The following is a 17,942-nucleotide window of genomic DNA, read 5'->3' on the forward strand; positions in this document are numbered from 1 at the left end:
TATTCAAAGTGACTAAGTCTAAAAAGGGCCACAATTCCGTCAAAATGCCAACCAGAGTTATGCAACTTGTCTTGCACAGTCCCCTTATGATTGTTAGCGAGTGTTCAAGTCTGAAAGCATTAGCTATGATACTTTAGGAGTAACATAGACCAAAACACAAAACTTCAAAATTTTCAATTTTCTAAGTATAAAAGGGGCCATAATTCTGTCAAAATGCCAGTCAGAGTTACATAACTTTGCCTGCACAGTCCCCTTATGATAGTAAGTAAGTGTTGCAAGTATGAAAGCAAAAGCTTTGATACTTAAGGAATTAAGTGTACCTAAACACAAAACTTAACCAAATTTTCAATTTTCTAAGTTTAAAAAGGGGCCTAACTCTAAATATAATGCTGACAGAGTTATGCATCATACACAAGTGTCTTGTTGCCATAAAGAAGTATTCCAAGTTTGAGTTAATTATCTTTGATAGTCTCAAAGTTATTTGACTTTATAATAAAAAATCACCAACCGAGACGGCCACGCCGGGGTATAGCTCTCATTTTTCTTCCAAAAGTCGAGCTAAAAAGGATCTTAAAACAAACTTTGTAAGAATATTTTATTCACTTATTGCACAACTGATGGGCATTATCGTTTCTTTACAACTGATCTTATTTATTTTATTACGGATTTTTCTTCCTATATTATGGGTAATTACGCAACACTTTAGTTTTATGCGTGTACAATTGTCTTTTCAGTTAACATGAGTTCTAGTTTTATGTAAACATTGTGTAATATCCTTTATTATCTGAATATTATATATGTACATAATGTGTTTATATTTAATAAAATTTATAAACAACGAGTTATGTAAAAATCCATGGAATTTGAGTGAAAACAAACATTTGTTATGTCTCAATATGTAAAAACACACATGTACATCAATCCCTTATGTGAAATGCTTTTAATTAACACACAAGGTAAGTCAGAAGCGCATTTACTACAGCCGCGTCAATGTAGCCTTGTGCTTAACCTTTTATGCTTTTGTAGTCTTTTCATACTCATTTGAAAAGCATCAAAAGAAGTGTACAGAGTATTGTCTTTACAAGGTTATAATATATGTGTATACATTTTAATACAATTGAACATAAAAGTAAGTGACAAGACTAACAATATTTCACAAAATTATATGTTCATGATACCATTAATGTTTATTGTTGAAATACCAAGGGATAATAACCAACGGTTCAATTCCCACTGTGACAAGAGATCTTAAAATCTAGCCCAAAAAACACACACCAAGAACTGATACTTCTTAGGAAACAGACTCTAAAGCATCTTAGTAAGTCTTAGGCTTTCGATGCAATCTAATTAAAATAACAAGGTTTAAATAATTATTTGGATTTCTGAATGTCATTAGTGCAAAATAATTTCATTCAATTTTGGAGAAAATGTGACAAGTTGGGAGTAGAATGCTCACAGTACAATATTTCAAGCTCTACTACCAGTAAACATTTCTGATTCTGGAGAAAAAAGCAATTTGCGTCGGTCATTTTCGGATGTATTTGTGTTAAAATTGCGGAGCAATCGACCCGCAACATCAACGAAAGTTAATGTCCAAACAATAATAATGATTTTACAGTAGTAAAAACTATGAATCTCCTTCCATAGCAACCTCCGCTTGTGCCCTAACAAAGAATGGTCCCTGGTTACAATACACCTTCAACTGTACCACATACGGTGGACCAAACACTTCCGAGACAGTTGGCGATTTCGCCAAAGTCAACACAAGGTTATATTTCCACTCCTTGCATTCTTTTGTCTTCTCCGTAGATCGGTCAAGCAAGTATTCACGAAAGCCTGGATGGTCAGACATGATATTCTGTGCCCACATCTGCCCTGCGAGGGCTTCTAACAAGGCGAGTAGGGGAATGCGTAGCTCGGGGAATGGTTGTGTGGCAAGTGACATAAGGTAGGAGAAAGTGTTGGATCCAAGACAGTTGTACCACCGCTCTGTCAGCTTCAACAGTTCACTGGTTTGATCCTCTATCTAGAGAAAATGATGCGAAGATTTATTGACAAGCAAAGATGACTGTATGGTCAGATACCTTGTGAACATTATCAGATGATTCATTGGCAAGCAAAGATGACTGTTTGGTCAGATACTTTGTGAACATTATCATAAGATGCATTGGCAAGCAAAGATGACTGTTTGGTCAGGTACTTTGTGAACATTATCAGATGATTCATTGGCAAGCAAAGATGACTGTTTGGTCAGATACTTTGTGAACATTATCATAAGATGCATTACCAGCAAAGATGACTGTTTGGTCAGGTACTTTGTGAACATTATCAGAAGATTCATTGGCAAGCAAAGATGACTGTTTGGTCAGATACTTTGAGAACATTATCAGAAGATTTATTGACAAGCAAAGATGACTGTTTGGTCAGATAATTTGTGAACATTATCAGAAGCTTTATTGACAAGCAAAGACGACTGTATGGTCAAATACCTTGTGAACATTTTGAGAAGATTCGATCATTGGCAAGCGAAGTTGACAATTTCTTTACTAGCTTTCTTCATCAAGTAGTGCAACAAATCATTATTATAAAGACATGAAGTAGACACATCATTCCCGAGGACTTAATTTTAAGTGTGAGTTTAAGAGAATTGTTTAGGGTTGAACATGTGACTTTTCCGTAAGCTGTACATACCACTTTCTGATATAGAATAGTTTCACTCTCAGCCTCATTGTTAAAAAGATTGTATGGGCTTTCCAAATATTACCTACTTTGAACGTAATAAAAAACCAATAAAGAAACAAGTTCCTGTTGTATGTGTACCGTTAACCAATTAATAATCTTATAGCATTGAAATGACTCTTCAAATTACCAATTTGAATTATTATCTACATTTGTCCTTTGTTTTGTTTGTGTTTTGTTCAGATGTATTGATATAATTATTGAATTCACAAACACAATCTTACAGATTCTTGTGTTAGTTGTGACATATACATGTATGTACAACATTCATCCCAAGACCAAGCCTATTTTATTTGAAATCCTTCGCAGACATAACAGGTTCACACTCAAACCATAACATGTACAAAGGGCTAACATGTACAAAGGGCTTATCACAACTTTGGGAAGATCACCTATAACCAATAGCTAAGGAATATTAACGTCAATTAACAATCTGACCTCAGAAAAGCCCAGGGTTCATTAACACAAAGCATCTGTCCAAAATTAATAAATTCGTAAGTCTCTATCTCTTTTGTGTTGAGGTCTTTGTATGTTAAAAGCCTTAAGTAAGTTATTATTCTTGAAAGCATCCGAAAACAATGGATGTAACATATATAATTTCAATTGAAATCTGGAGTATAACTTAACTCTTCCAGTGCTGGAACCAAATTTTGAAGGCCTTTGCAAACAGTTTGGATCCAGATGAGACGCCACAGAACGTGGCGTCTCATCAGGATCCAAACTGTTTGCTATTCTGATAGTATTCTTTGAAAAAAATCAAAGAAAATGCTAATTTTAGAAATTCAGCAGACGACATTTTTGCAGACGACAAATTTCCCAGCATGCAAAGGGTTAAGTTATGATAAACATTAGGAGCTCAGTAAACTAATTAATACAGAACCCCATAGCAATACGTGATTATCATGGTATTAAAGGTACATGGAACCTCACTAGACAGCTAAGGTCTTGTAGAACATAAGTACCTTACCTCTAGTCTCATGAGACAGCTCAGGTCTTGTAGAACAATTATCTTTATATCTTGGTGGGACGCCTTAAGTACCTTACCTTGAGTCTCATGAGACAACTCAGGGTTTGGAGAACAATTATCTTCAAATATAGCTGGGACTCCCTAAGTACCTTACCTTGAGTCTCATGAGACAACTCAGGGTTTGGAGAACAATTATCTTCAAATATAGCTGGGACTCCCTAAGTACCTTACCTCTAGTCTCATGAGACAGCTCAGGGTTTGGAGGACAATCATCTTCAAATATAGCTGGGACTCCCTAAGTACCTTACCTTGAGTCTCATGAGACAGCTCAGGGTTTGGAGAACAATGATCTTCAAATATAGCTGGGACTCCCTAAGTACCTTACCTTGAGTCTCATGAGACAACTCAGGGTTTGGAGAACAATTATCTTCAAATATAGCTGGGACTCCATAAGTATTTTACCTTGAGTCTCATGAGACAACTCAGGGCTTGTAGAATAATGATCTTTATATCTTGCTGGGACTCCCTTAGTACTTTACCGATACATCTCATGCCAGTGTCCATCTTGTTACCTGTAATATGGGTTACAGTTATTACCTACAACAATGAATCAAGCTTTCTGTCAACCAATAAAAAGCAGATGAAAAGCTAAAATTCCATGTGTGTCCTTACCGGTATACCTTGTACATTTTATTGGACTGGATTTGTGCACATAATCTGTTAACGAGTTTACTGACGAGGGAGAATGGCAAATCCTGTATGGTAACTAAATAATTTTTTGACAAGAAAAAAGCTTCCAAGAGACACATTTAGCAGAATAATACTTATTTTTTTTTTGAAAAACAAAATTCATTAAAAAGACAAACCCAATTTTTCCAGAGCCATTTTTCCTTCTATGGATGAACCAATGAAGCCAACAGTTTGTACAGCTAGACTCAGCATTGAGGGATTCTCCGGAGATGACAGGTTGTTGAAGACTGTTGCCACAAAGGACTCGTTCTGTGAACACACTTCTTTTGGGTAAAGCCGCGCAACACAACCAAAAAACTTTATTAGGCCTGAAATTTGACATATTACATGTTTTCTGATACAATATTGGTGAAAGCTTAACATTTGAAATAAATCTGAAAATTTGAACAAGGCTTACTCTACAGTGACAACGTATCTTCTCCCTTTACCACTAAGAGGCAAAGCGAAAATTGCAATGTGCAAACAGCATAAAACCAGAACAGCCTGCAAGTAACTCTCAGTCTTTTCAGGTTATATGCTGTTGCTGCTCATTAGTATCTAAGGTTTGGAAATGAAGCCTTAAACACTTGAATTTAGTAAGAAAGGTCTTCAATTCCTTAAACACTCTAAGGGACTACAAAGGCGTGAAAATATGTATCAGTGATAAAGGGTTATTAGCTTGATATATTTTATTTGACCAGGCAATAAATAAAGTCTGAGTTTGAGGTCTGACACCACAGTATATCATGCTAATAAAATTATATATCAAATTTCATCAAATGCACTTTCTCTGAAAGTCTGTGTTCAATAAATTAAAGACAGGAGGTCTGGTATTCTTCTAATTATTACAGCAAGCACACCATATAAGTGGCTTATCTAAATCAAGTAAATATTTCATTAAATTTTCAGACACTGATTTTGAGGGAATATTTATATTATCCAAATTGCAAACAAAAACAAACTATTTCTAAACGTAAAAAACACATTAACAGCAATTTTGATAATCAAAATTAAGTATATTTCACCAAGGCTAATTTAACTGACTTTGTCAGAGTTTGGGTAGATTTTCAGGGTGAATTCTAACAGTACATTTGAAGTCAAACATTTAATTTTTGCCACTGACACTTTACCAGGAATAAGAAATCCCGCTAGGGGTTCATCGTGGGCCGACCTCAACATGGTCTCCAGCCTGGCGATGACATCATGCTCCTTTAGATAGGCCAACCCATGCTCTGAAGAGGCCTGACCAACATAGTTATGATATGAAGTTTAAGGGGGGGGGGGGGGGGGGGGGGAATTAGTTTAAGCCTTTACTCCATGAAGCATAAGAAGCAAGTGAAAATGGCTTTTGCAACCAGCATAAAACCAGAACAGCCTGCAAGTAACTCGCAGTCTGTTCAGGTTTTAGGCTGTTTGCTCCTCATCAGTATCTTAGGGTTGGAAGTGAAGCCTTTAAAACTTGAATTTAGTCAAAAAAGGTATTAAATTAAATGTAATTTTCTAAGGGACTACAAATGCGTCAAAAAACATATCTGAGTAGTAAAGAATAAAGTAAAATAATAACAGTACAATTATATTATTGTTTACTTTTTATAGTAGATAGTTTCTGAAGATAAGAAAGCTGGTCAAGTTGCTGAAAAAAATACAATGCATTTAGCTGGCAATTATTGGACCTATTTATGCCTAGCGTCTAGAAAAAAAGGCCTTTGCAAACAGCGCAGACCCAGATGAGACGCCGCATGATGCAGCGTCTCATCAGAGTCTGCGCTGTTTGATTAAAGGAATTTTTATAAGAAATATTCTAAATATAGAATTATATATACTAGACATCCCTAATTTTGGAAATAAATTGATCCAATTTAGAAGGATGGGAGAGTCCACTAGGCATAAATGGATTGATTATGCCAACCCTGATACCATAGCATCAAGTGAATTCATAGTTATGAATTAATGAAAACATCAAATTTCAAATCCACTGTTGCTTACAAAACAGATGAGAGAGCAGTTCAAGACAGTTCAGCTGCACATTGCTTACATACCAGATAAGAGAGCAGTTCAAGACAGTTGAGCTGCACATTGCTCACGTACCAAATGAGAGAGCAGTTCAAGACAGTTGAGCTGCACATTGCTCACATACCAAATGAGAGAGCAGTTCAAGACAGTTGAGCTGCACGAGAATGTCGTCCTTGTGTAGCTCATTCAGGAACTGTTGTAGCAGGCCACTCTGGAAACTCATACGGAGACCTGCCTCACACTGGCCACTGATGTTCACAATGGTCTGTTATAGACAGAATATATTTTCCTATCAATTAAAGGGACCTTTTCACAGATTTTGTCATGTATTGAAGGTTGTCATAAAATGTGTTATATTGATAAATGTAAACATTGAATCTGAAAATCTCCAGTAAAAAATAAAAATAAAATTAAACAAAGAAAAACTAGAGCTTTGTCACAGATGTCATGTATACCCCCACATACTGCAATGACACAGACTATTCTGCATTCTGTCTTCACAACACAAGAGAAGCTAATTTATGGTGATTTTTAAGAATTATTATGCCATTATCATTTATGGCCATTTTGACCTTCGAACTCTTGAATTCTTTTGCATGACACGTTGTGAACAAAATAAATGTACAGAGTCATTTTAAAATATCACAATGAATGACATAGTTATGGCCCGGACAAAATTTTATATGGCCATTTTTTACCTTTGAACTCGTGTGACCTTGACCTTGGAAATATCGACATTATTCTTTTGTGTGACACACCGTCCAATGACAGTGAACGAATGATTTTAAAATCTCACAATGAACAACATAGTTATAGCACAGACAAGATCATTTATGGCCATTTTTGACCTTTGAACTTAGTGTGACCTTGAACTTGGAGATATCGACATAATTCTTTCGTGCGACATACCATCCAATGATGGTGAACAAATGTGCCAAATGATTTTAAAATCAAAACCATGAACAACATAGTTATAGCCCGGACAAGCTCATGTATGGCCATTTTTGACCTTTGAACTCAAAGTGTGACCTTGACCTTGGAGATATAGACGTAATTCTTTCGCGCGATACACCATCCAATGATGGTGAACAGATGTGCCAAATGATTTTAAAATCTCACAATGAATGACATAGTTATAGCCCGGACAAGCTCATTTATTGCCATTTATGACTTATGAACTCAAAGTGTAACCTTGACCTTTGAGATATTGACGTACTTCTTTCGCATGACACACCGTCCAATGATGGTGAACAAATGTGCCAAATGATTTTAAAATCTCACAATAAACAACATTGTTATTGCCCGGACAAGCTAATTTATGGCAATATTTTTGACCTTTGAACTCAAAGTGTGACCTTGACCTTGGAGATATCAACGTAATTATTTCGCGCGACACACCATCCAATGATGGTGAACAAATGTGCCAAATGATTTTAAAATCTCGCAATAAACGACAAAGTTATGGCCCGGACAAGCATTTTACCTTTGAACTCAAAGTGTGACCTTGAACTTTGAGATATTGACGTACTTCTTTCACGTGACACACCGTCCCATGATGGTGAACAAATATTCCAAGTCATTTCAAAATCTAACGATTAATTACATAGTTATGGTCCGGACAAACTTTCTGTGACCTAGTTTTTGACATGGCATGACCCATATTAAAACTTGACCTAGACATCATCTAGATACAGCTTCTGACCAAGTTTGGTGAAGATCCGATGAAATTTTCAGGACAGACAGACCGACAGACAGGCAGACAGACAGACAAAGTGACTCCTATATAGCCCCCATTAACAGTAATGGGGGTATGACAGACAGACAGACAGACAGACAGACAGACAGACAGACAGACAGACAGACAGACAGACAGACAGACAGACAGACAGACAGACAGACAGACAGACAGACAGACAGACAAAGTGACTCCTATATAGCCCCCATTACCAGTAATGGGGGTATAAAAAGTAACCCTCAACTGGGATCAAACCACTGACCCTTGAAATAAAAGTCTAACACTTAGACCACTCGGCCATCCATGCTCAGTCATACAGTGAGTGATGTATTTTATACTGTATATAAACAATCCTCGTAGTGTCACAAAAATTAAATGACAACAACAGAACTCTCCAAACTATTCAATTTTTTCGCGTTGCTACGCTTTATAATTTTCAGGTTTTTTAATTGTCAAAAGATGCATATAAAGGATATTTTAGAGCATGGTATGTAAATTTGCAGTATTACTGTTTCCTCACAAATATCAACGAAAATTGGCATATCTGATACAATCTTTTTCAATTTTGTCACTTTACCAAAACGTGAAAAGGTCCCTTTAATATCTCATAGTATCTTTTAATAGTGTGTTCAAATGTCTTTTACTGGATGATGGGTAATCCAGTTTCAAAATTTGCAGAGTCATCATTTAATATTAGATGTACAAACATGAGCATAAACACTGATCAATTGATCAGTTGTGACTTTGTTCCCGGCAAATGCTCTGTCAACAATTTTCAATCTTCAAAACTTTCAAAAAAACAACATCATAAGATGATAAACAGTGCACAAAGAGCAAATTAAATATGCAGAAATTGTAAATGACCTTATTAGGTATTTTTAGATGATACCATTCTACAGTAATCAACTGTCTGAAATTGAAAAACATAACTATTTGCTACTGTGAAACAAGAAATTATGAAAACATTTTCATGCAAATATCTGCACATCACCAATTAAGATTTGCATTAAGGAATTCACACAATGTGACAGATTTGCTGTACCTCATAGACTCTGAATCTGATAGTATCGTTGCCAAGCAACACATCTTGTATGGTGCTCATGAGGTTCTCTGAGTACAGAGTGGATAGACCTTCCTCAGAGGAACCTGGCATGTAGAAAAACATGGAAATGTGAAGTAAGGAGTCACAGATGGAAAATATCAAATTTGCATATGACTGCTGTTATTTACAAGAGCACCGCATAGTGGGTGTCAATGCTCAGCTATGGGTGCACTTTTGAATAAATGAAAGCACTTTGATTTTAGAGCCTGTGTTTAAGTTTTATATTAGAGGTCACAGTGACCTTGACCTTTGATGTAGTGACCCGAAAATGGGTGTGGCGTGTATAACTCATCAAGGTGCAGCTACATATGAAGTTTCAAAGTTGAAGGTGGAAGCACTTTGATTTTAGAGCCATTGTTAAGGTTTTAGCACGACGCGGAGAGCAGATGCCAGACAGCCAAGCTAAAAATATCTGGGCCTGTGTTACAATCAATGTGTACTATAGATTAACTATTTGTGCATTTTAAAATATTTAGCTCAACAACATTAACCTTGCGCTCGTAAACACAATAAGCAAAAGTTATATGCCTTGCACGAGTTTAATGAGGTCCTAACAGTTTGTAAACTATAATAACCCATTTTAATGAATTCATGCATGAAGATCATTGCCAAGTTTATATTGTCAAGTTTTAGTAAATAAGTTATTCTAAAATCATTCTGAATGAATAACACTATCATTATTGGTTCATGATAAGTTAGAGTCGGATTTTATTTTAAAAGTTCACTTAAAATAGGACAGTTTCAGGAATATGCTTGATCTAAAGTCTAAAAGGTTGATGGATCATGATCATAATTCAGGTTTAATTAGGGAAATAACTCAAACATAAAACTATAAGGGTTCTGATATATTTTTTATTATTCTTTGTTAAAAGTGATCAATGGCATATGATAAAGCACTGCCTTCAAAAACTTATCATCAATAATAAGACATTTCAGAAAGCTCATGCAATTTTCATCATTTCTTAAGTCATAAATGGCATATTTAAAAAAAAGCTTAAATCATTACCTATATGTAGGAGACTGCATCATTCTATGGGGGAAAAACACATATTAAAAATGTTACCTGACTGGTCCATTTTTTCAAATTGTCCTAAGCAGAAAAATGTTATCCAAGATATTTCCCCAAATTAACAATTATAAAATCTTGTGGTAGTCAATGACTTATTATCATACCAAGTTTTGTGAGGACTTGTGAAGCTGACTTTGCCACATCCAGACTTTCATCAGCCAGGGCTTTCACCAACTTTACCAGAATGTCTTCATACTGGGTCAACTCTTCAGAACTGATGTCACTCACCCTAAGAATCTGAAAAGTCCCATAAATGCGACCACTAACAAGATAGATGATTAAACAAAAATGTTTGCAACTGACATGAAAACAATTTTTTACTAACAATACTGTGTTGCGTTTTGTGATTACCGGTAAACAAAAACCGACATGAGAACAAATTTTTTCTTATGATACTGTGTTGCATTTAAATTACTTATGATTTATTTTGAGAAAGATATGTTTGAATATGAATTCAAAATATGAATATATACATTCAACAATAAAGCAACAATATTGTCAGCCCTTATCTATTTGAACTAATCGTGTTTTTGTTTCACTTCTATTCCGAATATTTTACAAAATACATCTACAAATAGCATGGATGTTTTCAACCTAACTCGAAAATAGTTCAGTGTAGTGGTGGTTAACCCTTTCAGTGCTGGAGCTGAATTTTGAAGGCCTTTGCAAACAGTTTGGATCCAGATGAAAGGCCACAGAACGTGGCGTCTCATCAGGATCCAAACTGTTTGCTATTCTGATAGTATTCTTTGAAAAAAATCAAAGAAAATGCCAGTTTTAAAAATTCAGCAGACAACATTTTAGCAGACAACAAATTTCCCAGAATGCAAAGGGTTAAACATAACGGTCACCTGTGAGAGACAGAGTTTGCGGACTGGCAGCTCATCATGTTGCAGACCCGTCAGAAGTTCGTCGTGGAACTGGGTGAGAATCACGTCTGGTGGCAGAGGGGACAGCAGCTTCTGTAGAACTTCACAGCACATCTCCAGCTCCTCTCTAGATGATACAACATGTGACAGGTTTCAAACATATTCTTATATGAGTTAGCAGCAGTGGTGGAAACTTGCATCATAATGCCTTGATACATTTTGAAAGGGTTTGCTTGGATTTTCTGGTTGAGAGTTTAAACAAAATAGACTGACAAAATAAAATAATTATGATATTAATACAATAAAAGTTTTAGTTGGATGAAATGGGCTTACTCCTTTATACATGTATTATATATATCTCATAGGAATACACCAACCTAATTATTGTTTAGTGCAATTTTCCAGAAGCATGGTTGCAACATAAATACATGTTTAAGGATTTGCAAGCTGCACATTCATATTACCACTAATAATTCATTTGAACAAAGCTTCAAATGAAGTATTTACAATAAATTGGGAAATAAAATAAACATCAAATTCACTTCTATCATTAAAATTTAAAATTATAATTGTTTAACCAAACTGTTCAAAGTTTATATTAAGTCCACCATACTCCCCTGGTATAATATGTACAATGTTGAACTTGCATATGCTGACACTTGCATAATGTATGTGCTATTATATTCATGCTGCTATTGATACTATAAAGTTTGACCAGACAAGAAAAATCATTAATTCATACAAAAAAAATTTGCTGCTGGAAAATGCATAGACTGGCATTAAGTGAAATCTGCCCTCCCCCCCCCCTCCAAACAATACACAAATTATGTTCAATTATTGGGACTCATAAAAATAATGGACTAATGTCCACTGAACATGTAGTATTTTGTAACAACTGACAACAACAAGAGCTGTGTTTGTAAAACACAATGCCCTGACTGCGCCGCTTTGAAGCCATATATTTGACCTTGAAGGATGACCTTGACCTTTCACCACTCAAAATGTGCAGCTCCATGAGATACACATGCATGCCAAATATCAAGTTGCTATCTTCAATATTGCAAAAGTTATGACCAAGGTTAAAGTTTTGGACAGACTGACATACAATGACGGACACATACAATGACAGACACATAAAATGACAGACAGACAGGCCAAAAATAATATAACCCTGATCATTGGATCCGAGGGGGCATAAAAACAAACAAGGGCAATAACTCTTATTTTAAAAAGTGTAATGTTATGGTTCTAAAACATGGGACTTCTTCTCATTGATATGAATACACCCATAAAGTTTTATGTTGAAATCTTGGATGGTTTCTGTGATATACTAGCCCTAAAAAGTTACAAATACAATTTTTGTGTGGAATGCATGTCTTTTTTTTTCTTCTTTAGCAAGGGGTTTACAAAAACCATTTCCCCCCAAGAGAAAGGTCCCTGCGCCAAAGAGTATTTCTTTAAAATGATGCAGTTTTTCCCAAATTCTCAGGTTACTTTGGGAATTGTTATCCCCAAAGTGGAAGGCCATGCGCTTTCCTGAAATCAAGAAAAAAAATCCCTGCAATGTGATTATAGATTTATGTTTTTTGTTGTAAAGAAATTTAGTACAAGAGCAGTGTTTGTGAAACACAATGCCCCCTTCTGCGCCGCTTTGAAGCCATATATTTTACCTTTGACCTTGAAGGATGACCTTGACCTTTCACCACTCAAAATGTGCAGCTCTATGAGATACGCATGCATGCCAATATGGAGTTGCTATCTTCAATATTGCAAAATTTGACCTTTGACCTTGAAAGATGGTCTTGACCTTTTACCACTCAAAATGTGCAGCTCCATGAGATAAGCATGCATGCCAAATATCGAGTTGCTATCTTCAATACTGCAAAATTTGACCTTTGACCTTGACCTTTGACCTTGAAGGATGACCTTGACCTTTCAACACTCAAAATGTGCAGCTCCATGAGATATGCATGAATGCCAAATATCAAGTTGCTATCTTCAATATTGCAAAATTTGGTGTTTGACCTTGAAGGATGACCGTTACCTTCACCTTTCACCACTCAAAATGTGCAGCTCCATGAGATGCACATGCATGCCAAATATCAAGTTGCTATCTTCAATATTGAAAAAGTAATGGCCAATGTTAAAGTTTTCTGACGAATAGACAGATGCCATATATTTGACATTTGACCTTTAAGGATGACTTTGACCTTCACCTTTCACCACTCAAAATGTGCAGCTCCATGAGATGCACATGCATGCCAAATATCAAGTTGCTATGTTCAATATTGAAAAAGTTATGGCCATTAAAGTTTTCGGACGGACGTACAGACAGACTGACTGACTGACAGTTCAACTGCTATATGCCACCCTACCTGGGGCATAAAAAGATATGTTGAGACCCCTCGTTCATGTAATGTGACCCTTTTGGTTAACCCTGACCTAACACTACATGTAATAATAGACAACAAATGAATGAATGAATAAATGCATGAATGAATGAATAAATAAATGAATTAATGAATGAATGACTAGATGACAATGAAAATACAGAGCCATTATATGCCACTGCAGTGCTTTCCACAGGCCATTTAACGGTCCCTCACCGGGGCCGGAAATCAGAGTCCACAGGGCGCCTGAAATTTTCTGATCAGTGTATTTTGGCTGTTATTGCAACTAGCCATTCTTAAGATCAAAGCGATATCGACTTTGCCGAAAATTTTGAAAGCCATTTACGATCCTCTGTCAACTACATCTAACGCTTTACCCAACTAAAGACAGCTTGAGGGCGGTGCTTCGCTGTATTGGATAATCAATATTGGCCAATGAGAGCGCACGCTTTGTATAAGGGACAGCACTCGTAGGCAGGCGCACTACCTGCAGTTGAATCATGCAGACGACTCGTGACGAACATGTAATTGCCACAGAAATCTTGGCTTAGAAGACTGATGATGGCTATGATCCTCGTGGAAGTTGTGCATTTCATTAATATTACTCTCAAAACATTTACTTGTCTGACACTCGTACAGCGTTTAAACAAATTGTCGTTGAATTCATGTTTTCTTGAAGTCTCAAATGAGCATAATTGTCCCCTACCGGTAAAACCGGAGCGGACTTATGGTTTGCGCTCCGCCTGTCAGTCTGTATGTCTGTCTGTCAGTCAGTCCGTCACACTTTTCTGGATCCTGCCGTGCGATAACTTTAAAAGTTCTTCATATTTTTTCATGAAACTTAAAACATGGATAGATGGCAATATGGAGATTATGCATGTCATTTAATTTTGTTCCTACGTCAAAAATTCTGGTTGCTATGGCAACAAATAAAAAATTAAAAAATACCGTAAATCTACAAATATAATACGCACTTTTTTACCTGTCGATTTTTTCTTCAATTAGGGGGTGCGTATAATATACGAGTTTAGAGCAAAACAAAAATGTTCCTGTGCAAGTTTTCAACTTAATCGCTGTTATTCGCTTTGCGGCAGCCATTTTAAACTACACAATTACATCAAAGGGGTGCAACAGGGCTCGCGCTGTCGTTGCCATTTGAGTCATTTGCGAAAATATTGAGAATTTGGCTCAATAAAAATCTTATTTGTGAAAATGCAAAAATCTAGTAAAATTTCATTGAAAACATCCGCCATTTATATCGGACTCGTTTTCTATATTTGTCTCTTTGTTTTAATGAAAGTGTTCGCAATTCGAACAGTAAACGAAACCCGGTCTGTACCTGATTATGAAACATCGCTTGAATTTATTGTTATTAAAGTGCGCATGGTAGCTGGCAAATCAACATTGAGCTCGCTTACACATGAAATGACGTTGTCGAAAGAAACGTGAGAACGGGAGGAGCTATCGGATAATATTGCTTCATTCATGCACAGACACTGTATACTTTGAATACACAGTTAATATCGTCGTCTGCCTACAAAATAGCGACTGGATGAAAAAAAACCCTGACAATACCCGTAAATCAATATTTCTTAGCTGACCACTATTTATCTTTCTACCGCATATTTACCATATCTGAAGTAAAGAGTGGTTATTAAATAATTAGTTTTATGATGCTTATAAAGTCTATTACACCTGTCTGCGGATTGCCGAATTACATTGAAAGGTGATAATTAATTAATTAGTTTTTTACTCCCAAACTAGCCTTAATGACAGCAGCGTATTTTAATTAAAGAGATCATGAAAAGCATGAGCGGTTTAATTGTATTTTAAGTTATATTAATGTATCGAGTTTGTAACTCGAAAAAAGAAAAAGTAATTCATCTAGACAACTATAAAAACGGAAGTAACCATTTTGTCTTCTTATTACTTTATTATTATTATAACTATTATCGTCCTGAATATTGTCAAATTGAATTCAATGTAAAAACAAAAAACAGCATCTCTGCTTCTTTCTTTTGTAATTATGACTGCTTGTCCCGGATGTCAGCAAGGGGCCCGTGTGTTATCGGTAACAATCAATGGTAATATAAACAATAGACAGAGATATTTATTATGCAACTGTCATAACAACAGCACTATAACACATCCCGATCAATATACGGGGGTAACAGATAGTTGACAACACCAAATTGATTTGCTATTTTCACAACACAAAAATATATTGACACATTTTTCCGGAAATGGCCGATTTCGGACACTGAATTTTTTAGTGCGTATTTTACTCGGATTTTCAATTTTTACTTGGGGGTGCGTATTATGCACGAGGGCGTATTATATTTGTGGATTAATGGTACTGACAATGTTGGAGTTTCACCGGTAGGGGACAATATTGCTTGGCAATCTCTTGTTAAATTTGTAATCCGAAACCCTCTTCTGAATGTAAATGTTAACTCTACGTTAACAGATTCTTGCTTCAAATAAACAGTGATAATTTATTTTGTGTTGACCATTTGTCTCAATAAAAAGGGCACGAAAATTATGCAGCATGTACAACGTTGCGTCATGTGCATAGAAAGGGTGGGTGTATTGAGCGTTGTATTATCAAGCACACGCCACGTCAAGCAATTTACACATGTTCAGTGGCAATATTTTATTAAATCTATAAATTGTCACTTATGCTAAAATTTATTTGATACTTGAGAAAAATGGCCATGTTTGTTGTAAAAGAAATTATTGAGCACTTTTATCGTCAATATTTACCAGAAAGTGTTTTTTAAAATGGGATTAACGGGTAATATAGAAACTTGAAAAGTAGTAAGTATGCAGTAATAGAGTCTGGTTGATACGGATGTATTGGGGAATTGTTCGAGTCGGGATTTTACTTTCTTTGTGGGAAAGTTTTAAAACAATTATTAAAATATGTCTTTATAAATGACTTTATAGCTAGGGGTGTTTCTTGAAGGGTCATAACGCACCAAATGACGTCTTTTGAAGCTGTTTTTCTGAGAGTTATAAGGCACCACAGAACGTCAATTGACACATATTTTCTTTTAAATCAGCGTTGGGATGGGACACCCGAAGCCAACCCTTTAAGCCCGGGGGCACCTTAAAAAAATCCTGTGGAAAGCACTGCACTGTGGTTGAGAGTTATGAATTTCATTTTGGTTCAAAACTTTACACACACACACACACAATGTGTTGTTGCTAGTTGTTGATCAGGACGACAGTCGACAGAAAGAGAAATAACTTCATAAGTTATCGCAAATGGGAAGATGACAATGCAGTTTTGAAGGTAGTTTACCCATTATCCGTAGAAAGACATTCGAACACACTACTGAAAGATACATTTGCACTTATTGAAGATATCGACTGAATAGGAGTATTTCCTAAAACGGCTTTTAGATCCGCCAAAACCTCCAATTTGTTTTCACTATTTGGAAGAGAATCAATTAATGCCGCTATGGACGCTGCCATCTTGTTTTAATGAACAAAACAAACACCCTACTTCTGAAACAGAGGATGCACACCACTTATTTCAGGTGGACAACTTACGCTTTTAATCGGTCGTGAGGAAAGCGTATTATTGCATGGTTAAGCGAAATAATAGATTCATTAAAAATAACTTCGCACTATATTGGGCAAATCATTAATGTCACATGACTTGACGATAAGCACTTTTTTTTTTAAATTTATATATAACAAAGTCCATTTATATAATTATTTATACTTGTATTTAATATGACGAGTTAGATCTGCTATTAGCAATGCTTTAGCTTTTTGCACACCATGCTATTGCTGGCATTAATCTTCAATAAAAAACGATATGATCTGACATAACCAATGTGTTAATTCTTTATAGGGGTGATATTGTTATTGAGTCACTTAAACCAAGTAATTGTAGACACAAAGTAATGTTTGTTCTTGTTTTTAAAAAGACCATTGATATGTGCAAAGAAAAAGTCGTTACATTTTAAATGAAACATTAAATTTAAGGGTGACTTTATTTATTTTTTCCTCGTAAAGGGCACGTACTAAAAGGCGGATAAAAGAGCGGATGATATAGGGTATATAGTTAAGAGCGGGTAATATAGACAAAGAAGGATTATCCGAAAGAGCGGATGATATGAACAAAGAAGGAAACTGCGGATGATAAATACAAAGAAGGAATCTGCGGATGATATATTTGATATAGGGTATATATGTAGTAAAGAGCGGATAATATAGACAAAGAAGGATTATCGGAAAGAGCGGATGATATGAACAGAGAAGGAAACTGCGGATGATATATACAAAGAAGGAATCTTACAGATTTTTTTGGCGGCCGAT

General features: G+C 35.8%; 1 protein-coding gene across 5 annotated transcripts in view; it reads right to left on the minus strand.

The window, feature by feature from the left end:
* Nucleotides 1-581: 581 nt before the first annotated feature.
* The window catches only part of LOC127838090 (26S proteasome non-ATPase regulatory subunit 5-like), a 158,837-nt gene continuing 141,476 nt past the window's right edge, over nucleotides 582-17,942 (minus strand). For 3 of the 5 annotated variants that reach the window (XM_052365668.1, XM_052365669.1, XM_052365666.1), the window contains 8 exons: nucleotides 11,206-11,350; nucleotides 10,459-10,591; nucleotides 9,226-9,329; nucleotides 6,573-6,713; nucleotides 5,566-5,677; nucleotides 4,573-4,764; nucleotides 4,169-4,278; nucleotides 582-2,026 (listed from right to left, as the gene is read on the minus strand). In XM_052365668.1, coding sequence (XP_052221628.1) covers nucleotides 1,628-2,026; nucleotides 4,169-4,278; nucleotides 4,573-4,764; nucleotides 5,566-5,677; nucleotides 6,573-6,713; nucleotides 9,226-9,329; nucleotides 10,459-10,591; nucleotides 11,206-11,350 — 1,336 coding nt within the window. In that variant the 3' untranslated portion in view covers nucleotides 582-1,627. Of the gene's footprint in view, nucleotides 2,027-4,168; nucleotides 4,279-4,572; nucleotides 4,765-5,565; nucleotides 5,678-6,572; nucleotides 6,714-9,225; nucleotides 9,330-10,458; nucleotides 10,592-11,205; nucleotides 11,351-16,917; nucleotides 17,094-17,942 lie in introns of those variants that run through there. The other 2 variants (XM_052365667.1, XM_052365665.1) reach the window with 2 other exon arrangements.

The sequence above is a fragment of the Dreissena polymorpha genome, chromosome 7 (genome assembly GCF_020536995.1).
Source record: "Dreissena polymorpha isolate Duluth1 chromosome 7, UMN_Dpol_1.0, whole genome shotgun sequence".
Classification (NCBI taxonomy): Eukaryota; Metazoa; Mollusca; class Bivalvia; order Myida; family Dreissenidae; genus Dreissena; species Dreissena polymorpha.